General features: G+C 41.1%; 1 protein-coding gene across 2 annotated transcripts in view; it reads left to right on the forward strand.

Moving 5' to 3' along the window:
- Window positions 1–24,188, forward strand: part of LOC122811992 (fumarylacetoacetate hydrolase domain-containing protein 2-like) — a 256,975-nt gene that overhangs the window by 217,060 nt on the left and 15,727 nt on the right. For both annotated transcript variants that reach the window (XM_044084200.1, XM_044084201.1), the window contains one exon: window positions 678–764. In XM_044084200.1, the coding sequence (XP_043940135.1) occupies window positions 678–740 (63 nt within the window). In that variant the 3' untranslated portion in view covers window positions 741–764. The remainder of the gene's footprint in view (window positions 1–677; window positions 765–24,188) is intronic.

A 24,188-nucleotide genomic window follows, 5' to 3' on the forward strand; every position in this document is an offset into this window, starting at 1 on the left:
GTTCCTCAGTAAAAGAAAACAGAGTGTAAGTAAAATGTCCTATGCAGACTATCTGAAGGCCCTATCCCAGTATTCTGTCTCCTACAGCCTGTTGAGGGGAGATCTATGCTTGGTATACAGGTCATTGTCAGACCCCACTCTGATGGACCTCATGCATATCCACAAAACAAACAGCACCAGAATTACCCACTCTAAAGACTTAAACCTTGCCTGTTCTATAAATAGGACCTGCTGAAGAGAGAGAGAGGTACGTATCCCAGAGACTACCCCTTCTCTGGAACAGGCTGCCCATCCATATGAAGCAGAGTTCCTCCCAACCCAATTCAAGTGCAACTTGGACAGTTGGATGGGCAACAGGAAATTCATCCTTGGTTTGGCACCTATGTCTCTAATGAACAGAGGCAACCTGTAAATGGGTCATCTCCCAGGCCCCTGCTTGTAAATATTTCATTTCCCAAGCCCCTGCTTACACTTATCAAGCTTATCAAAACATGTCAGAGATTTGGGATTCATGGCTAGGTTTAAAAAGGCCCTTGTGGTCATTAGCCTAGTGAACACATATGTACCTGTGTAACCCTTGTATCTTTAACTTCATTTCTAAGGAAAAAGGTCAAGTTCATTTAATAGCTTCTCATGAGACACACAGCTTCAGTTTAATTTCCTTTTTCTTCCCTCAGCCAGGAGATACCATTGAATGTGACATTGATGAAATCGGAATCATCAGAAACAAGGTGATTTAAAGAAATTCAAGAAGTGGTTGCCTTGTAAGTATTACATTGTTTATCATTTATAATGTTGTATGTAAACAATTGAGATAGTCTCAGCATGGAGTGAAAGGTCATATCCCAGAAGCCAGCAACTACTGATGAGTGATACTCAGAAATGAAATCTAAGTAGCTTGACAATAAATGAGGTGCACAAATAAATAGAATATGATTAAAAAAGCAACAAAATAGTATTGGGTTCCACAGTACACAGATCATACAGTCTTCACAAAATGTTTGTATTTGGAGGAGAAAAATGACCAAGTGCAGTTATTGGTTTTCAATGCAGAATAAATAGTAATATAATGCGCAAACTGCATGGGACCTTGGTGTTAGGTGGAGAACAAGTGTAGTGTGGAATTCATAAGAATGAGATCACAGGTGCACTTTATAACGGATGACCACAAATTGAAAATAGCTACTAGTACACTGGGAATCTACACTCTGTGCTAAGCTAGTTCTGGAGGCTACATCTCATGACCTACACAGGAAAAGCTGAGATGGTAAAAGAGGCAGCAATTAGTAAAGTGAATGACACAGAAAAGGAACCTTGTGTCAGAAGTCAAAGATATATGCTGCTAATAACAGAAGGAAACTGGTGAAACCACTTCCCAAGGAAAAGTAGGAAATCAATATACTACAACAGACCGTTTCTAAGGTTTACATATTTATTTGTTGACCAGATGTTCCCCAGAAAGCATATGCCCTTTTACAGGGAAAAACTGATGTGCACGCAACAGAAATTATAACACAGGATATCACAACATTTACACAAAGAAGTAGTAATCCAAAGGATTCTAACTCACTTGTCCTGGTGTGGGCAAAGCTGATAACAAGCCGAGTAGGACAGACTGGACCTCCCTATCTGCAGCAGCAGCAGCAGTCACGTACTGTGCCTGCAGCACTCCCAGGCACACCCAGTCAAGCTGAGTGAGATTCTCTCCAGTGCAGACTGAGTCTTCCTTAGGGTTTTTCCATGTAGTGGGTTATGCCTGTATACCCCCAAGGGAGGTACCAAGGAGGCATAATTAGTAGTCACCCAAACCATCTCATTTGACCACTATTAACTTTGAGTAACAGAAGCTCTGCGCAAAAGTCTTCCAAGATTTCAAAGCTCCATAATCTACCACTGACAGGAAACCTAGATATCTCATAGATGAAACACTTTTTTTTGCCACTTGCATATATAACTTCATTTTTGATCACTACCAAATGTTTGTGACTATAAGTGAGGTTTTGAAATAGAAATGGCCAAAAAAAATTGACAGCTTTATCCTACGACACAACTCTCATTTCTCCATCACAGTCTGGTACAACGTACACATTACTACATCACTACACCCATCCGCTGGTCATCTTCCTGATCCTTGCTGTCCTAACTCATGAACCAAAAGACCCCAAAATTCATAACATCCTACACTTGGGACATATGCTCCCCACTCACTTTCGGACAGCCAGCCGTTATTTTCTGGAAGACAGCTATGACTTCTAATATGTAGATGGTGATTTCATCCCATGTACTTCATAATGATAAGCAGACTATTCCAGGGCAAACCACAGATCATAGACACTTGTGGCCAAGAGGATATCATCTACAAGCAACAAAGATGCAACCCTAGTATCCTTATCCTAAGAGTGAATGTTCACCATACTTTTGCTGCACCTTGATGTCCAGTCCTTGAAAACCATAAACAGGAGGGAGGACACAAGACTATACTTGCTGAAATCCTCTGCCTAACACAGATGTATCTGACTTTGTGCCAGGTACAAGGACTATACAAATAAAATGACTTAGGTGTGCACACCACTGACCACTGTAGCATATGTAGTGCAGTGATAATACTTTCTTTGTCTGTAAAGAGGAGTTAACAGTACTGTGTCTTCATCACTGCAGTTTAGTAGATGATCTTGTTGAGTGTACACCATGTCTAACACTTCTTCATTCAATCATCTTAACTATATGTATCCTTTATGATTATATGTGCTATAGCTTAATGACCCATTATCCCACCTCTAGCTTCACAAATACAAGGACTTAATGGTACATAGCAGTGGTCCTAAGACTTTGTGATGTTATACCATCACCCATAAGACATTCCAAGTACAACATCATGTGCCTTCCTGAGGCCCAGATGTACACCCTACTGGCAAACTCCTACGATACATCCAATATCTGTATGAGAACAAAAATGTGAAACACTATTACAATAGCTGGGATGGAATCCACACTGCTCCTCCTGAATCAATGAGTCAGTCACTAGATGGAGTCAGCTTTCCAGCACCCTGGTAGGGGCTTCATAAGGAGGTTGAGGAGCATCATCTATAAATGGAATACGCCCTTATGTACCCCTACCCAAAAACTGTCAGTCCAGAGGTACTCGTCTCATCTTCACAGAGGACTGAAAAGCTCCACTACACAAATGTATCTACACATACTACCAGTCCTCAGTGACAATATAAAGAATGGCATTACAGTGAAGCAATGCAGAAATGCAGGGACACACAAAGAGATTATAAAAAATCAACCAAAACACATACAAGAAGAAAGAAAATATGTTTTCTAAGCAAACAGGCACAATGTCCTTCCCATGTGGGAGTTTCCCCTGAATATCCCTTTCAGTATTTCAATATCACACCATCTTAAAGAAAAAAATAATACTGGAAAAATGATAACTGGTGTCATTCTTTCTCTGAGGTCACTCCACCTTAGAATAATTAGGTCGTATTAGCCTGCTGAACAAAAAATAAAAAGAGAAGCACTCTCAGTACATACCCATTTAATGGAACACAACCTCCAGATAACAGGCCTGAGGAATTTTGTTCCACAAAATCATCTTTTTGGCAAGCTAGTAAAGAAACCACATTGAAAAAAACATAATAACCACAAACCTCAACCATATGCAATGACTTGTGTACCCTTGCAACCTCAACATTATTTAATTATCAATATCCCCATCATCAGAAACATCTCACTGGTTGTTTCTAGCAGTGCCTCCATCACAGGAGGGCATATCTCCCAGGCTCAAGAGTTCATCTGAGTTTTAATTCCACCTCCAAAAAGTGTTTCCACCTCCAAAAAGTGTCTTCAGATGAGATCAGCATTTCTCCACCCCTCCAGAGAATAGTCTGGGCAGTGTGTTCCCCACCATTGTTATCTTATAATTTGCTAGATCCTCTTGAGATCAACCGGAAGTTATTCTCCATGGCCTTTCCAAACTTCACCTACAACCCTGCCTTTAGTTCAGTGACTGCTGAACTTGTTACCTTCCTAATTTGTCAGAACAGTAAATCTGGAAACCTAGCAGGTGCATGGAAGGTCTCTTTCTTTAACCTGATATCATCTACTTCCCTCACTTCTGGTATCCCCCTACAGGTCATTGGGTTTCCACTGTGACAAGCACCAACCACCATTTAGTCAGAGATGGATGAACAGAATCCATCTTGATGAAAATGACCAATGTAAAGCACTAAGGTCTTATGTACAGTATCGCTAAAAATCTGCATTAATATAAGTGAATGTAGCTTGCCACTGACAGTTTTTGTATTTGGTAAATAACAAGACACATCACTGGTCACATTATTTAATCCAGCATTAGTTCTGAAGGTAAATAATAAGGGTGTGAAATGAGAACTTGCGTGTGGAGGTGCCTGATGAAATTATGAGAACCATAAGTGTGAACCTCAGAATGCAACAATTGCAGGTGAAAATTATATATTGTCTTATATATTAAGTCTGGGATGTTCCCAGTATTCAATGGTAACATAATCAATATTTTACATTACCACCAACATGTTCATATTATATGCTACTCTATTCTCCTCTCCTCTTTCTCCTAACAATTACCCACTACACTTCTTATTATCACCTTAATATCCCTTTCACCACATATACTACCCCATTACCAAACCCAAACCACAAAAGGCATTACACCATACCAATAAAACCCTCCCTTTATAACACCTCAACCATCAACCAAACCTCATATTCTGTTCTATCTCTTAAATCTTCTCCAACCATTTCCTTTAAATTTAATACTCTTATTTTTCAAAATTCCTAAAACTTATTATACACATTGCATCCCAACTAATTTTCAGTGATGGACCCAAAACCAATACAACGCATGCAACCTCCCAACCCATATCAAGCCCCCAAAGCTTTTTCAACATCCCCAGAAAAGGAGTTGACCTACTAATACTTAATATAAAGATGAGAAGTTTACTTAACATGTTACAAGAATTACATGCAACCATAGCCCTATACTCACCTGATTTTGACTTAATAACTGAGACTTGGCTCAAGCCACACACCAGTAATAATCAAATAACACCTCCAGGATATAACATCCTTAAGTTAGACAGGTCAAATAAAAAAGGAGCTGGTATAGCTATTCTGTTCAAAAACAATCAAAATCTAGGGCTGACTAATCAATCCACCCCTCATTTCCACAGTACTGAAATAGTGTTTACAAAACTAATAATTAAACAACAGAAAACACCTAAACTTCATAGTAGTCTGCATCCTCCCTGATAACAATCTTGCCACAGTAGAACATATACTCCAGTGGTTATCTAGCACCTTTACACAATAAACCATCTTAATGGGTGATTTCAACATAGACTGGAATACATGTGACTCTCTTTAAGCAACCAGTCACATAAATCTTCACGGTTTTACTCAGCTAATTAAATCCCCTACCAGAGTTGACAAAACTTCCAAGAGACAGTTCATCCTGGACTGGACACTAACTAACAGACCCATACCCTCACTATCCCTGTGTCTCTCAGACACCTTTAGTAACTACTATCCCACCTATTTACTCAGGCCATCACATCAATCCAACCAAAAGCGATACGGATAAACAGATTTGTAACACAAAAAAATTCTCCCCTACTGTCTTCATATCCACCCTAAAACACTGTAACTGGTCACCTCTCAAGTCACTACCACTACACGAAGCCATAGAATTCTTCAATTCCACATTCCTTAGGATACTAGACAACCTTGCCCCACCTAGGACAATAAGAGTAAAATCCAACCAGGTTCTCTGGTTAACCAAAGAAACAAGAGCCCTACTAAAAACAAGGGACAAAGCTTGGAAAAAGTGGAAAACTAACAATACATCAAAAATAAACAGATTTACCTTGAACTGCGTAACAAAGCCAAAAAAACAAATCAGACAGGACAAAATGCATCTCTACAGTACTAGCCAAATCAAACATCAAAAAAATCCTCAAAAATTCTGGTCTACAGTAAAAACTATTCTACAACCAGGACAAGTCAGTACACCTACCCATCAACCAATAATACTTAAGACAGTATAGAAATACAATTCAATAAATATTTCACAGAAACCACAGTGGCCCTTTCTAATAACAATTGCTCTACACAAGATTCTCCCTGCTTAAAATCAAATCAGAATAACAATAACTTTTTCTTCGGCCTGTCCCCATTGATAGTATAAAAAAAAAAAAAAAAACGAAAACTAAGAACACTTAGCATCGGATCAATTACTAGCCCAATATCTTAAAATCTCTGCAGAAGTAATCTCCTACCCTATAGAGATTCTCATTAATAGATCCATCTCTGAACAAAAGATGCCTCCCATTTGGAAAACATCACACATTATCCCATTGCATAAAGGTGGGAAGCTCAACAGAACTAAATACTGCCCAATTGCAGTACTACTCCCCATCCAAAATCTTAGAAAGATGCACTCATTCTCAATTACTTAACTATCTCCTGACTAACAATCTTCTTTCCAATACTCAGCACAGTTTTCAACCAAAACATAGCATTACCACTACTTTGATCACCTTTACTAACACAGTAAATTACCACAGAAATGAAGGTAAGATAGTGTCATCCATATTTCTTGATCTATCCAAGGCATTTGATACTGTTTCACATAACAAACTCATTTCAGTTGTATCCAGTCTCAGTCTTAGCCACACAGCTATAACATGGTTCCAGGATTACTTAGCTGAATAATAGCAAGCAGTGAAATGGCAGCAACCCCCCCCCCCCCCCACACACACACACACACACCATTTACTCAAGGAGTGCTACAGGGTTCCATCCTGGGGCCCTTCCTCTTCACCCTATTTACTAAGAACCTACATACTGCTACTACACCTGCTTCCTTGGTCTAGTAAGAGATGATTCCACCCTAATATGCACTGCTTCCACACTCCAACAACTACAATATATAACCCAACAATCATTCTCAGAAGTAGCATCGTGGCTAGCTAATGCTCAGCTCATTTTTAACCCCAATAAGACAAAGCTCATGCTTTTCCAGCCCACTAAAATTAATGCCCCCCCCATCCTTTAATATATCATTAACAGACAACACAATAATTTCTCCCGTAACCCATACCAAGCTTTTTGGAGTTGTCATAGACAGTAATATGAAGTTCAAAATAGACACTGCCCACTCAATAAAAAAAGTTCATAAAAAACTTGGATCACTATATATGCACAAAAAATTCCTCACAAATAACACAAAAGCCACCATCGCTAGAACTCACCTAGTCTCCACACTTCTGTGTGCCTCACCAATACTCACCAACATCAAGAAATCAGATCTAAGCAAACTCGAACCTTGCTATAATAAAATTGCAAGGTTTGCCACTGAATCTACTTACAGATCTCATCACTGCCTAACACTAAAAAAACTCAATTTGCTAGAATTTCCCAACCTCCTGGCCTACAATCAACTGACCGTATCTCACCAATTACACTACCAACCAGACAAAATTCCTGCTCTCCTTAACATCCTGCAACCATACTCTGCCAACCGAGTCTTTCGTTCTAACAAGTCACTACTACAGACAACTAAAGCTAACAACACTGCTGATTTAATCTCACTGCATAGCTAAACAATGGAATTCTCTCCCGATAAACATAAAAACTACCTCCATAATAACAAAATTCAAAGAGATACTCAAAACGCATTTAACCAAAACTTGGTTATGCTCTTGTTGCAACCTAGGCTAAGAATACACAACCTTTGAGCTAATCAGCCTTGATCTGGTAAAAGATTGCTACAAACACCTACCTCCACTGAAATCATACCTCGAATGTATTCCTTCAAAATAGGGTAAAAGTTTGCTGTTACATTTTACACCGTATGTTTAATGCCTAAGACTGATGTTACAAAAAGCGCATTACTGTAATTATAAAAACTGTTATATGTGATTTCTACCTCTGTATCTATTCTAAATAGTTATCCTTCTGATGGTTGTTACCTTATACTCTGTATTTTGTTACAAAAAACACAAAACTGAAATTATACAAAATCTTATATCTGATTTTTTCACGAAACTGATAGTGACTGGCTCCTAGCCGGAAGCGAAGGAGACTCCTGGAGCGCTTGCCCATTTTGATGTGGTAATACGCAACCTGGAGATCTATCGAGCACATCCAAGCAACCTCACAGAGAAAGGGGAGGATGGATTGAAGAGTAACCAAGCAGAATTTGGTTTGAATAACTGATTTGTTTAAGTGGCTGAGATCCAAGATGGGTCTCCAGTCCCTGGTCTTTTTTGGCACCAAAAAGAATCTTGAGTAAAAAACAGATCTGCATTGCTCTGGAGGGACAGGTTGGATGACTCTTTTTTGACATAGCTTCAATATTTCTGAAGCTGCTTCTTTCCTTTGGTTGAGTGGAACATATTATATTATATATTATATTAATATTTAATCCAACCATTTGACCTTTTGTATAACAAAACTTTTGTACCATCTTTGTATGCATTTCTGCCATGTTTTTGTGGAACTTTTCTCCCTGGGCCTCCACTGAAAAAGGACAGTTTGTCCATTTGGACTTTCCTGGTAAACAAATGCAAAATAAATAAATAAAAATCCTGATATATGGATTCACTTTAGAAGCTCAAATTCCCAAAAACCCAAACTTCATATGGTCGAGACCATAAGTTCGATTTTCGGAAACTCGAACTCCTAAAATGAAACGTAAAAAAACCCCAAAAAAGTCAAACATCGCTTTTGCAGGGGGGCTGTGCCCCCACACACCCCTACTTAAATATACCAACTCCAAGATTGCGCTACAGTGGGGAAAAGGGAAGTCTCCCATTTTGCGCTGTATGCAGAAGCGCAAAACGGGAAATTTCACGTTTCCTGTCAACATCGCAAAAAAAAATGAAAACATTACTTACACACAGAGCACACAGGGGTCCTTGCCTCTGTGTGTAAGTAATGTTTTAAGGTAAGTAAAGTGTTATTTTTTAACACTTCACACATTCGAGTTACTGAAAACTCGAGCATATGGTCTCGACCATATGCAATTCGAGCTTTCAGTAATTCGAGCATGTAAAATGCTCCCATATATATATATATATATATATATATATATATATATATATATATATATATATATATAAAAATAAAAATCTGGAACACATACATATATATATATAAAATATATAAATAAAAAATAAAATTGAATATATATATATATATATATATATATATATATATATATATATATGTATGTATGTATAAATTATGTGTGTAAATATATATATATATATATATATATATATATATATGTATACACATACACACGTGTGTGTGTGTGTGTGTGTGTATATCTATGTATATATTTTTATATATATATATCTATATATATATATATATATATATATATATATATATATATCCGCGGTGGTGGTGCTGCGGTAGCATTGTCGCCTCACAGTAAGACGCTGACCGGTTCGACTCTCAGCTACAGCGTCTTCTGCGTGGAGACATGCGTGAATGGGCGTACCTTCGTTGAAGGTTGTGCGTTAGGGCTGGCAACTCAGCACGTAAAAATCAACTGCCAATCATTAGCGGACCAGAGTTCCGCTGTGGCGACCCCTAACCGGGAAAAGCCGAAAGACACAACAACAACATATATATATATATATATACAAAAAATAAAAGTCTTGTGTGTCTATGTGTGTGTGTGTGTGTGTATATATTTATATATATATATATATATATATATATATATATATATATATGTTTATGTATATATGAATGTGTGTGTGTGTGTAGACAGCTATATGGTTGCCCTGTACACAATCAGATGTTCTTAATGTCGTGCTTAAAAGTTGGCATTAACAAGTTTGAACATACAGAACTCTGAATACTCTAAATATCCAACACACAAAAGATGGAGAATGCAAAACTATTAGCCACTCCCAGTCTTTAAATTAAACCCTCCCATAACACTTGTCTCAAATTCATCTGAATAGTGACAGTGTTATGGGAAGTTTTTTTAATGTAAGGTGTAGGGTTGAGGGAAGGGGCAACATTAGGGTTAGCACCCATTACTAAGGTGAGACAGTGAAAAACAAAACAACAGTGGCATGGACTTGGTATTACCAAGTTAGTGGCAGTAGTCCTCATTAGTGTGTGGGTGTGTAAGCATGAACTGGGAAGGTATAATAGTTCCCCACAGTGGCACAAGTGCCCATGTCAGCCACATGTGGGTAGGGTTAGGGTCCTTAGAAACAGCCACACAGCTTGCATCATTAGATGCAGGTAAAGTCAGGAAATACCTTCATGGTTGCCTCTGTGACAGCTCCTCTTGCTGACTCTTGCCTCTGTGTTGAAGATACTCAGTATGGGCAAAAACATGGGTTTAAGACCAGCAGAAAGGGGCTTAGCTTTTAGTAAGTATGGAGGGGAAAAATAACTCACAGAGAAGAACATGGGTCAACATATCAGTGTCTTTCTCTACATCATCATCATCATCATCATCTCCTTTTGGCTTATCCTGGTTAGGGGTCGCCACAGTGGAATAACGGTCTAGAGAATGATTGGCAGAGGAGTTTTGTGGTGTCGAGTTGTCAGCCCGGTGCCCAACCTTCCACAGAAGGCACACACATGCACACCTAGGGCCAATTTAGAGTGTCCAATCCACCTACAGCATGTCTTTGGGATGTGGGAGGAAACCGGAGCACCTGGAGGAAACTCTCGTGACCACAGGGAGGTCATGCAGACTCCGCACAGAAGGCACCCTAGCCCAGAATTGAACCGGAGAACCTTGTGCTGTGAGGCGGCAACGCTAACCGATGCACCACCGCAGCTGCCCAAAATCAAGAAAAATGTAATAAAACCCCAGCAATTAAATTTAATATAATGTTAGAATGCAAGTACATTACTGACATAGTTCACAAAAATGGGGAAATGTCAAGAGCCATACAATTTTAATCTTATCAGCTTGAGGAATATTTTGTGTAAAGTCAAGAATAAGTCATAATGGAGCTTATCCAGAGGAGCACAATGGACTTAATTATGTTACAGATGGTACTGTGTGGGTTTATTAAGAGGTGATCTTGTCTTCTGATATTTTTAAAAAGATAACTGTATAAAAACTAACAACAGTGCAAGCTACTTACCATGACTTCCTAAGGTAATCAGTACTATTGCCACATAATGGAATAACTGACAAACAGAAGAATTAAATATCAATCCATATATAATTCCATGAGTAAAACACTAGTTAAGCAACCATATAGTGCAAACCAGAGTTAGGAGTTACCAGTGGTGTCCCACAGAGTTCAGTACTAGGGTCACTTGTCTTTGAACTATTCTTCTCAGATATAAAAGCAGGAAATAGGTTATTGGTATTAAATACGCTGGTGACTGCAAAATGGATAACATAATCACTTCAATAAAAGAAGTCAAAGTTCTCCAAGATGGTTTACCAAAAGCACACACCTGGTGCAGTAGTGCAGTAGTAATGATCTCATCTTTAATATCATTAAATGTAAAATCATCAGATTTTGCAAACAAAGATACAAAGATGGTTACAAAAGAATTGGTTAAATAATTAAAAAAATGATGCAGTCATTAAAGATCTATGGACAACAATTTAAACTTTGGCCAGTGTTTACATTATTCTCCTTGGTGATCTATGCCTAGATGCCTGCTGACTATCAGTCCTGCCCTATTGACCTTGATCCCATGTATTCCTCGGGAGTCACTAGCATGAAGGCTAGAGCCAGTCAGAAGGGGCAGTAACCCTGGTGCCATGCAGGTATTTGCACCTTCACTTACATCTGACAATGAAAGCAGAGGGAATTTTCTAATTAGGTACTAACCCTGCCACAGGTAGCTGATGTAAGTACAAACATCATCAAAAAAGGGCCTACTACACCCTCCCCATGTAGGTGGTACTTCCAATTATATGATAATGAGGGCTAACATCACTAATTTGGCAAGTCAAGAACATTTTTCCAGTTAATACCTTCAGCTTTGTCACCTGCAAGCCTCTAACTGCATGTGCTGAGGCAGCCAAACTGGCCACCAATCTCTTCCCCCTTGGCTGGCAAATTGACACTAATCACTTACTCTTAACTCCCACCCCATCTGGTTCTTTGATCAGCAAAGCTACTATTCAAACTCGGGTTGTCTGGGACTTAATCTGTATACATCAGGTTTTCCTATCAAATTCACAAAAGTAAATTCTGTATTCTGTAACCCACTTAATTGTACATGGCATAGGTTCATAGGTGTGTACTACGCTAATGGCCTTGGAGCCTTTACAAGCTTAACCCATAGAAGTGCCCTGGGATCATGCCGCCCGACGTTAGTTCCCAGTGCTTCTACCAAGTAGAGCCACTGGAGTGATCCCCGGCATGAACTTTCTATTTCCCATCCACTCATCAAGATTTCTTTTGAAGAGGACCAATGAGGTGCTCTGCTTGACATGTAGGGGAAGTCTATTCCAGAGCATGGGCAGTCTCTGGGTTATGAACCTGTCTCTCCAGCATGTTCTGTTGATTGTGGTAATGAGGTTGAGGTATCTGGAGCATGTGGTGCAGAAGGAGTGGGATTTCTTTAGATGTAGCATTTCTAACAGAGCTGAATCAGACATGCCTTTGTAAGTCAAGCAGAGATCGCCTCTTAGCAGATGATATCAGACAGAGAATAGCTGTAGTTTTTTGAGTCTGTCCATGTAGGACATGTGTTTAAGGCCTAGGATCCTCTTCATGAGGTACTTTTGTGGCTTTTTGAACTGTTGCATGTGTCTAGTGAGGTACATGTCAAATGGGGCATTATACTCGATGATTGCCCTAATGAGGGAAGAGTAGAGAGAGAGATGGTGACCTCTTTCTTCCTGGATGCAAAACACTTGGTAAAAAGGACTTTCTGACCACAGTGGCAATGTGGTGGTCGAAGGCGAGGTTGCTGTCAACCTGTGTCCCCAGATCTTTTATAACGCCTTTAGTGTTCAGTGGGCTCACATCGATGTGGTAATTAGTGGGAATGAGTTTTTCCCAAAGGGGATGACGATGCATTTTTTGGCATTAAGCTTAAGGCCATGATTTGAACACCAGTCATTGGTCTCAGTGAGTCCTTTCTATAGGATGTCTACATCACGTGGGGAGTTAATGGCGACTCCCAGCTTGCAGTCATCTGCGAACTTGGTCAGCCAGCATCCCTCTGTGTTGGCCTGGACTTCTGAGAAGTAGATGCCAAACGGGAGACCCATGACCAATCCCTGTGGTACTCCACTTGTGACTGGGTGGCAGTCTGACTTAGAGTCTGCTACTTTCACACTGTGGGTTCTATCTGTGAGGCAATTTGCAACCCACCTAGTGATATAGGGGTTGATGCCTAGTTAGGTGAGTTTATCAATAATTCCTGAGCGGGGAATGGTATCAAAGGCTTTGGCCAGGTCGAGTTAGGCTGTATGAAGTGCCTTGCCCTCATCCACAGCTCTGGTGACTGACTCAAAGAAGTCAACCAGGTTGAGCAGGCATGATCTACCTTTTACAAAATCAAACTGCATGGGATTTAGAGTTTGGAGATTCCCTATACCCATGTTAATTAGGTCCATGATGATGCACCCTGTGCTTGTGAAGTGATTACAGAAAAATCAATGTACCACTTTATATCTCAGTGATACAGTTCATTATTGAAGAGTTCAGTGCCTTTTGTAGTCTTACAAGTCACCTCAAGCAGCCTGAAAAGGTATATGTATAATGGTTAAGGTTTTGCCTCACAGATGCAAGATACAGGGCTTGATTCTCACCTTTGAAAGGGAAATTGTGTAGCTTTAAAATGGCCCATGAGGGCAGCTAGTTTAGTACTTATGTATGAACCTATCAGTCTTTATGAGAAAAACAATAGCCTGACAAACTTGGACTGTTCCAAATGGCTTCATGAACTGTCATTATTTTCTGTTTCAGAAAGGATACTTATAGATGACCTTTGCCTAGTCTATAAGATAGTGTCTAATCTGGTTCTTTCTAAAGGTCGATGCCTGGAGAGTTAACACCAGATGAGGAAACCTTATATTGAACAATGCCTTCTAAGATTATGATACACGATATCCCCTTACAATCATAACAAATCAGTCATTAACTTTCTTCAAAAATAATTACATGTGCATGTGTATATGTCAGAGGATTTCTATGAGTGTGTGTGTGTGTGTGTGTGTGTGTGTGTGTGTGTGTGTGTGTGTGTGTGTGTGTGTGTGTTTCTGAGTGCTGGCAGTTAAATGCGATTAAGGGAGCGAATTGCAAGAATGGTGAACAGTAGAGCAAAGGAAGTTAATCCTTTTCCCCACCGTCATGTGATCTTGGAGCTGATTTACATAAAGTGATATATATATATATATATATATATATATATATATATACATGTGTGTGTGTGTGTGTGTGTGTGTGTGTGTGTGTGTGTGTGTGTGTGTGTGTGTGTGTGTCTATATATATATATATATATATATATAGGTATATGTAGAGAGAAATGTATATATGAGTGTATGTGCATATTATATATATGTGTGTGTGTGTATGTGTGTGTGTGTGTGTGTGTGTGTGCGTGTATAGACAGATAAATACACACACACACACACACACACAATGTATAGGCCAGGCAAAAGTTATCTCTCAGCAACCTATAAGATACAGAATACAGTGATGGGGCTTTCAGTCTATCCATGTAGTCATAGTTTGGACAGACTGTATTTTCTTGGTGAGAAACCTCTGGAGTTTCCCCAGTTACTGCATGTGTCTGGTGAGGTACATGCAAAAAGGAGCATTCTGCTCTATTTAAGGTCTGATGAGGGTTGAGTACAGTGGAGCTACAACATCCTTGGACCTGGATACGATGCCCTCACTTATGAGATGCGCAACATAGAAGGCTTTCCTTATCACTGTGGACATTTGGTGGTTGAAGTTCAGATTGCCATCAACCTGTGTTCCCAAATCTTGCACCACTGGGTTTGAACTTGGGGGGGGGGGTGCTATCAATATTGTAATTAGCAGGGAATTCTGCTTTGCCATAGGGGATAATAGTGCACTTTTTTTGCATTTAGTTTTAGTCTGTGGCTTTGGCACCAGTCATTTGTCTGCATTAGGCTTTTCTGTAATATGTTAGCATCACTGAGGGACTAAATGATTGCACCCAATTTGCAATCATCAGATAACTTGGTAAACCAAAGGCTATCTACTTAAGCCTGGACCTCCAAGAACTAGATTCCAAACAGTAAAGGTACCAGCACATGTCCTTGAGATACACCACTGGTGACTGGTCTACTGGTAGAGTGTGGCTAAGGACCTACCTGAGTGGCGACTATTGGTCCAGGGCCCAGTCTAGTGTACTACTACTGGTTAGAGTGTTTTAAAACAGTTTAATTTCATTTACCAGAGCTGCACAGAGGTTAGCAACAAGTAATCAATCTCCTGTGTTATCTGCAGCATTCACTGTCTGCCTGCTACGGAAAAATAAGTATCAGTTTTACTTTATCTGCACTTCTTGCATTGTATTTTACTGTATGCTGTTATTTTTTAACTGTATTTTACTGTATTTTTGCGGTTTCCTGCACTTTTAGCCGAGCATAGACATGGCTCAGATTTGCTGGACCCCATCTGTTTTTACAGTTTCTAAGAGCTAATCCAGCTTTCCTCCACAAAAGAGGGCCTCCCCCTGCACCCTAGTGAGAGTAGAGTGTAGCTAAGGACCTATCTGAGTGGTGACTGTTAGCCCAGGGCCCAGTCTGATGTGCTACTCTTGGTTAGAGTGATTGAAATCACTTTAATTGCATTGCTACTTGTTGCCCACGTTAGCACAGGTTTGTGTGGCACGCACCACCAGCATAACCATGCACTAATGTGCAGTGAAGGATACCATTGGCCGTTATAGAAGCAAACTCTTATATAGATAATTTTCCCTTAGTCAACTGCTTGTGTTCCACTGGAGGCTTCTCGCGGTTGTGCTTCACTGCCCAGTTAGACACTCAGCTCATAGGTTGGTACTAGGCTATCGGCCCTAGGGCCTATACAAGCCTAGCCATAACAATTCCCTGGCTATTTCTTCCCACATAGTTTCATAGGCTGAGCCTCTCAGGTTCCTCCGCAAGTCTTAACAATTAAGCCCCTTGCAGTTTAGAACTTTTTCTTGTCCCTTAGCCATACCTGGTCCTTCTAGTCCCCACCCTGTTACTGACCGTAGTACTTTCCCATGTACTTCACAGCATCATGAATACACAATTTTCCACCATTTCTCCAGCCAACCTGACTGACATGGGCATCCTACATGTACGCTATCTACGTCTCCTAATTCACACAAATTCAATATGTGAGAGATGCATCTATATTAAGAATCTGGGCTCTGTTGCTCACAAATCAGTATATCAGATACTAGGTAGGTTGTCAGGTCACACAGTTCACCTCCTGCACCATCCATGAGTACAACACCTAAACCTATATATGCAGAGGTTCTCATTAGAAGTTTACCTAAAATCAGAGACCTCCCAAACATAAACACATTTCACTTAATACATTCCCAACAAATAAAAGTAGACATTCAAATGCATGCACCAGTGTCTCACAAAACATGCCTATAAGGCAAAACAAAAATCATATGTTTTAGTCACAGGTGACTCCATTGTGAGACACACACATGTCCCATTCATCAGGTTGGACAAGGAAAAGGTCATGGTCAGCTGTCTGTCAGGTGCCAGAATCCACCATATCATGCAAGCACTCAAGTCTCTCAACAACAGGTACTGTTATGACTCTGTCACAGTCCATGTTGATGTGAACGACTTGAGACGTACCTTACTGGACTATATGAAGAGAGACATGACTGAGCTTTCTGATTATGTGTCCCAGGTGGGTATGTCCCTAGCCATAAGCAGCATACTACCTTTACATAGGAGGATCCCTCAATACAGACAAAAAATGACTGACTTCATAATTGGCTTAGTTTTTGGTGTCATTCTACGGGGATCCAGTACCTGTCAGCCTGGGATGATATGGTTGATAGACCACGATGCTTTGCCAGAGATGGTTTCTACTTGTCACCTCTAGGCTTTCAGCTACTGGCCAAGGCTTTTGCCTCCCCCACAGTGCCTTTTTTAGACAATGTCACAAAAACAAAATTCCCAGCATAAAAATATCCTCAAAAACAACCTTAAGATAATGCTGCTAAATGCTAGGAGTCTAAATCTGAAACTGCACTCACTGGAAGCACTCCTCACCTTGGAAGATATGGACATATGTGCACTCACAGAGACTTGGTTCAAGGCCACAGAGAGCACTCTGGTCATACTGGGATCTAATGCCTTCCACACATTCAGACCACAAAATGAATGTGTGAAAACTAAAGGAGGAGGAGTATTAATATTCATCAAAGATAAATACACCTCCAGATTGGTTAACAGAATGATTTCCTAGAGTTACTCCATGTGCAAATAACTATAGGAAAGAACCCTCTCCAAGTTATCGTCAGCTATAGATCCCCCTCCATGAACCATGATATCTACACTGCCTACTTGGATCTACTTCAGTTGCTCAAAATACAACCAAACACCCTGGTTATGGGTGACTTTTAACTACCTGTCCATAGAGTGGGTAAATTATACATGTACTAACACACTCACCCATAGGTTCTTGGACTTTGTTAACTCAAATGCCTTGGAACAGATAGTTGGCTCCCCCACAAGGGACTCAAAGATTCTGGATTTGGTACTCATCAACATGGTAGAACAGTGCACAACCACACGTGTGCTGCCTTCCCTGGTGAAGCCTGATCAGAAATCAGTTCTTTTGAAGTAACAATAGCATCAGACCTTCCCCAGGAGAAATTAAGCTAAACACTTCTCCAAAGCCAACTACAGTCTCTTACAAGAGGGCATTAATAACTTCAAAGCTCCTGTCCCCATTGATGGCAAGGACACATATACTGGGATATACACCGATGGGTTGTATAAACATCTACACAATTGTACTGCTTCAGCCGTTCCTGATAGAACCAATGCAAAATCCTCAAGAAAAAACAAGCCTGCCTGGTGTACATCTGCTATAAACAGGTTATATAATAAGAGGAAGAAATTGCTCTCTAAGAGTAAGAAGGAATGATCTCAGAATTGAAAGCACACCCTTCTCAGTTTGAACCAGCAAATAAGACATCTTGTAACGTCCTCTAAAGCTAACTATGAATCTAGATTGGCATCCCTAGGAAAGGATAACCATAAGCCATTCTTTAGCTACATCTGAAACCTGAAAGGAAAAGTTCAAATCTGTGCTGAACTGGTGGTGAATGGTACCACATATACTGAACCAGTGGAAATAGCCAACCAGCTAGTGGACATGTTTAGTGAAAACGTCTCACCCCCGTCCCTGCCACATATACTCCAAAACATTCCTACCACCTACTCTTCACCTAGTATGTCTAAAGAGCAGGTCTTAACTTCTCTCTCCAAGGCCAAAAACACAGCCTCTGTGGGACCTGATAACATCCCAGGCTGAGTTCTCAGTGGTTTAAAACAAGAGTTAGCAATACCATTGGGTACTATTTTCAACCACAGCTTAAGAACTGGTTTTGTCACTGCTGAAGACCAAACAGCTACCGTCATCCCCTTGCACAAGGGGGCTGCATCCACTGACCCTGGGAACTATAGGTCCATTAGCCTAACCAGCCTTATCTGCAAGGCCATGGAGAGAATCATCATGGACCTTATCAACAAGGATATAGGAGACCTTCAAACACTTAATCTGACTCAGTTTGGTGGTGTTAAAGGGGGATCCTGCCTGTTAAACCTGGTGGACTTCTTCAGGACTGTCACCAAAGCCCTGGACAATGGCAGATCTATGCATCGGCCTACCTAGACTTGGCCAAGGTGTTTGACACAATCCCCCACTCAGGCATCATTGAAAAACTCACCCATCTGGGGATCAACCCATATACTGTAAGGTGGGTTTCAAACTGACTCACCGACAGAACACATACAATCAAAATAGGGGACGCCACCTCCAACCAACAGACCCATTACCAGTGGTGTTCCACAGGGATCTGTGCAGGAGCCCCTATTATTTGAGATCTACTTCTCAGAAGTACAGGCAAAAACAAAAGGTCTGTGGCTGACAAAGTTTGCCAATGAATGCAAACTGGAAGCAGTCATGGAGTCCCCAAATAATGTCAACATTCTACAAGAAGGACTTACACAAACCAATGATTGGTGCCAAAGTCATGGTCTTAAACTCAATGCAAAAAATGCATTATTGTCCCCTTTGACAAAGGCGATGTCTGTGCAAATTACCATACTAATAACACCCTAAACTCTAAATCATTGTTGAGAGATTTGGGCACACAGGTTGACAACAATCTTACTTTTGATCACCATGTCTCCACAGTAGTAAGGAAGGCCTTCTGTGTTGCTTACCTCATAAGCAAGGGCAAAGCTTCCAGAACAAAAGAAGTTATAACTGCCCTGTACTTTTCCTTCATCAGGCAAATAACAGAGTAGAATGCTCCCTATGGTATGTACCTAAATAGGCAACTGGAGAGGCCTCAAAGGTTCCTCAAAGAAAATTCAGGGTCTTCAGCACATGTCTTATGTGGATAGACTGAAATCACTGTCACTATACTCTGTATCGTATAGTCTACTCACAGGCAACCTGTGCCTTGCATACAGAGTAACCCCTGATCCTGCCTTAATGGAAATACTGCACATTCATAAGTCAAATGGTACACGATTCACTCTAGGAACCTTAACCTAGCATGTGGCATCAATAGGACTTGCTGGAGAGTTACATACATCTCCCAGAGGTTTCCTCTCCACTGGAATAAACTTCCATTACAGGTTAAACAGAGCCCCTCATTAACCCTTTTTAAGTGTAACTTAGACAACTGGATGAGAAAATTAAAATTCACCCCAGGGGTTTCACCTGTGTCCCTCTTGGATAGGGATAGTTGGTGCTAATTTAGATCTGGTTATAACATAGACCATATCTCTAGACCCTTAAGGGAACAGGGGCTGAACTTGGCTAGGGTTGTAAGGGCCCTAGGGCCATTAGCCTAGTAACCTATGAACCTAGGAGTCACCACCTTTGACAGTATGTGCTTATCGGAGAGCCAATTGGATACCCATCTAGTGACGTAAGGGTTACTCTCCAGCTGAGAGAGTTTCTCAATAATACCTGAGTGGGGAATTGTGTCAAAAGCCTTAGCTAGGTCAGAGTGGGTGGTATGCGCTGTCTTTCCTTCATCCAGGGCTTTGATGACTTTCTCAAAGAAGTCAACTAGGTTTAGCAAGCACGATCAACCCTTAACAAAGCCAAACTGGGTTGGGTCTATAGACTGAACGTTGCCTATGTCCTTGTTGATAAAGTCCATGATGATTCTTTGCATGGTCTTGCAGCTGAGGTCGGTTAGACTTACGGGTCAATAGTTCCCAGGGTGGTTTTAGGGCCCCCCTTTTGTGCAAGGGGATCACTGTTGCTGTTCTCCACTTTGCTGAAACAATAATAGTTCTCAGGCTGTTGTTAAAGAGGGCATCAGGAGGTTACACTAGGCCCTCTTTTAGACTGCTTAATGTACAACCTGGGATGTTATCTGGTCCTATTGAGGCCATGTTTTTGGTCTTAGAGAGCACAGTTATGACCTGATCTCTGGAGATAATAGGTAGTGGACTGGTGTCAGGTATGCTTTGAAGTATGGCTGGTGGGGACAGGGAGGTGAGGTTTGTGCCAAATCAGTCAGCTGGAAGATTGGCAATTTCCTCCATTGTAGTATGAGTGGTACCATTCACTACAAGTTTGATACATAACTGGGCATTCCATTTTAGATTTCAGACGTAGTTAAAGAATGCCTTATGTTGTTGTTGTTGTGTCTTTCGGCTTTTCCCGGTTAGGGGTCGCCACAGCGGAACTCCGGTCCGCTAATGATTGGTAGTTGATTTTTACATGCCGAGTTACCAGCCCTGACACACAACCTTCAACGAAGGTATGCCCATTCATGCATGTCTCCACGCAGAAGACGCTCTAGCTGAGAATCGAACCGGACAGCATCTTACTGTGAGGTGACAACGCTACTGCAGAACCACCACCGGGGGAGTTAAAGAATGCCTTATGATTATCCTTAATTAGGGATGTTATTTTAGATTTGCAATTAGCTTTGGAGGACTTGACAAGATTTCTGATTCCCTTGTGCAGGGAGCTGTTTCTCTGCTTAGTCAGTTCTCCCTTGATCTTAGACTTCAGTTTCTTCCTCATGTTATATAAACTGTTTATACTTGAGGTCCATCAGGGTTGCTTTTTTTTCAGGCGGACCTGGGTTTGATTCAGTCAGGGATAGCTGAGTTTATACAGTTGCTCAGGTGTTTATACAGGGCATTTGTGTACACCTCTACATAGGTGTCATTGTTGCCTGTGACTGTGGAAGGGTTTGAAACTTTTTATACCATCCCTCAGCAGGCATTAGTTTGCTTTGGTAAATGTTTTTAGTTTTTCTGTTCCTGTGGAGGTGTAAGGTCCAGTAGATGTTCATCATGTTTCACTGTTGCAGTCATTACAATTGGGTTATCCTGCTGGCAGGCTACCCGCAGTCGGCCTGAATTCCAAAGTCTAGGTCCGGCGTCGGTTGCTGTCGCCTCCTCCCTGACGTCAGTGTGCCAGGGGTATAAAAGATGCAGCCAACGCCATTTTCTTCAGTCTTTCTTGCCGCACGGTGCCCGAAGCAAAAGCAGTTCACAAGTGCCGGTCGGCCGACTCCTGAGATTTTCAAAATCGAATTTCAGATCCAAAGTCTTCATTAAAGCTAAGTACCCCATTGGGGAAACTTTTTTCTTGCTCCAGACCGATGTCAGAAAAAGTTAATAATTGTATTTTTTGTGGGAAGCAAATACCTCATAAGGATTTTCATTCTTACTGTATTCCTTGCCTAGGCCCTGACCACGACGTTGCTAGTTGTCGGTTTTGTGCTAGATTTAACCAACGCACTATTAAGCGTCGGTACTATTTTGCATTTCATTACTTTGGCAGAAGATTCAATTATATAATGCCGTCGGAACAGCCGACTACCGGAGTTTATAAAAAGTGCAAAGAAAAAGAAAAGAACAGGCATCCGAGGTCCAAAACCGACAAAGAGGCTTCCGTTAGGCCTGTCGCCGGTTCGCCAGTTCTCAGTGAGGCGCTTTCGCAGCCCCTGATGCCCGCTACCTCAGAGCCACAGGCCGCTTCCGACTCCCACGAAGAGCTGACTACGCCGCTGGAAACTCAAGGTATTTGACACTCGGAAACTATTCGAGCTGGTGAGCAGACATCGGCTTCTGAGGGTGTTTTCAGGCCTACACAGTTATATGTGAAACCTACTTCAGCTTCAAAGGCAAAGACTAAAGCAGGTCTAAAGACAAAGAAACAAGGACAGCATTCTCCTGGATAGGCCACTATGCCTAAAAAACAGATGCTTAAAATGGCCGAAGACCTAATTACTTTGATCAGGGGTTCCCATCCCCCTCCTGATAAGAGGCCTAGGCAAGAGATAGAATATGAATCTTCAAACCAGGTTTCCATTTCCTCTGATTCCTCTTCTGAACAGGAATATTCTCTTCCTCCCTATGAGGATTCTGATGCTGAAGAATCTATCCCTTCAGCCTCTCCTCCTGAGGATTACTCTTTTGGGGAGACACTGCATACTATGAGGGAGCATTTTCACTGGGAGAGCCAAGATTACTCAGAATCCAAGAAAAGTTTCAGAGACTTCCTTTGATTACCTCAGCACAGGCCCCTTGCTATCCCACCTGTTTTAGACATTGTAGATGATGTATTTTCAGAGTCCGGTCTGTCTCCAGACTCTACCACCAGCTCCTGTTAAGCCAGACAGATACTACAGGGTTCCAGATTCACATAAATTTCTTTATAAAAACCCCGCTGCTGACCCAGAAACTATCTCTCAGGGTCCCAAAGGGGTCAAGTCTTCCACTGCAAAAAAAACCCTATGCCCTCTGATAGGGGCTCTAGGGCCCTGGACAGATGGGGGACAAAGATTTATACTTCTGCTACCTTGGCTGTAAGAGCTTTGAATTGCCAATTTCATATGCTTAAATATCAGCATTATCTTATGTCACAGCTTAAACAGAAAATGTTAACAAATTCAGAATGTACAGAAAATAAAGAAATGCAGGATTTATTACATGCAGCTGAACAAGTGGGAAAGCATACTTTGCAATGTGGTTTTGATTCTCTAGAGGCCTCCTGCAGGGCCGCTGTTACAGGTTCTGTCATTAGGAGGCATGCTTGGTTAAAAGAACAGAATCTGCCTGATCATGTTAAAGCAAAACTACTAGATGCTCCATTACAGCATGATACTTTGTTTGGTGTTAAAGCAGAAGAGGTGTTGAAGAAAATGGAGGACAAAGCTAAATCTATGCAAACAGTCAAGGATTTCTTGCAGGTACAGCCTCCCAGATTTAGCAGGAACTGGCCTACAAAGAATTGGTCCTTTCCAGTGTCAGACAGGTCACAAAAAGGCAGATACAGACGCCCCAGAGGCAGATCACAGCCCCAAGGCTCATACAGGCCTAAACAATGGGGTGCTTCTACCTCCCAAAGTGGAGAGGAAAAATCACAGCCATACAGAAAACAGTCTCAATGACTTTCCCCTGCCAGCACCAAGCACTTATCTTCTTGCAGCCCCTTTGGGGAGAAAACTAGCTCTTTTTTCACAAAATTGGCACATGATCACCCAGGACAAATGGGTCTTAAATATCGTACTACAAGGCTATAGGTTCCACTTTCACACCCTACCAAGGCCAAACGATATGCCAGACCTGCCATGCAATCAATGGGCAGAGGCACAAAAACAAGTTTCTTCCCTCATGGACATGAGAGCCATTCAGTTAGTACCATAGCAAGAGCAGGGACTAGGATTCTACTCAAGGCTATTCTTGGTGCCCAGAAAGGACAAAGCCTGGAGGCCAATACTGGACCTGTCTATCCTAAACACATTTCTGGATATTCCAAAATTCAAAATGTTAACTCTGCAGCAGCTTCTGCCCATGCTGGGCAAGAGGGCTTGGCTTGTGACTTTAGACCTAAAAGAGGCATACCTGCATGTCCCAATCAGACAATCATGCAGAAGATACCTCCGATTTATAGCTGGCTCAGTGCACTACCAATTCT

This window comes from Protopterus annectens, chromosome 9.part0, assembly GCF_019279795.1.
Source record: "Protopterus annectens isolate FY-2018-M chromosome 9.part0, PAN1.0, whole genome shotgun sequence".
In the NCBI taxonomy this organism is placed as follows: Eukaryota; Metazoa; Chordata; order Ceratodontiformes; family Protopteridae; genus Protopterus; species Protopterus annectens.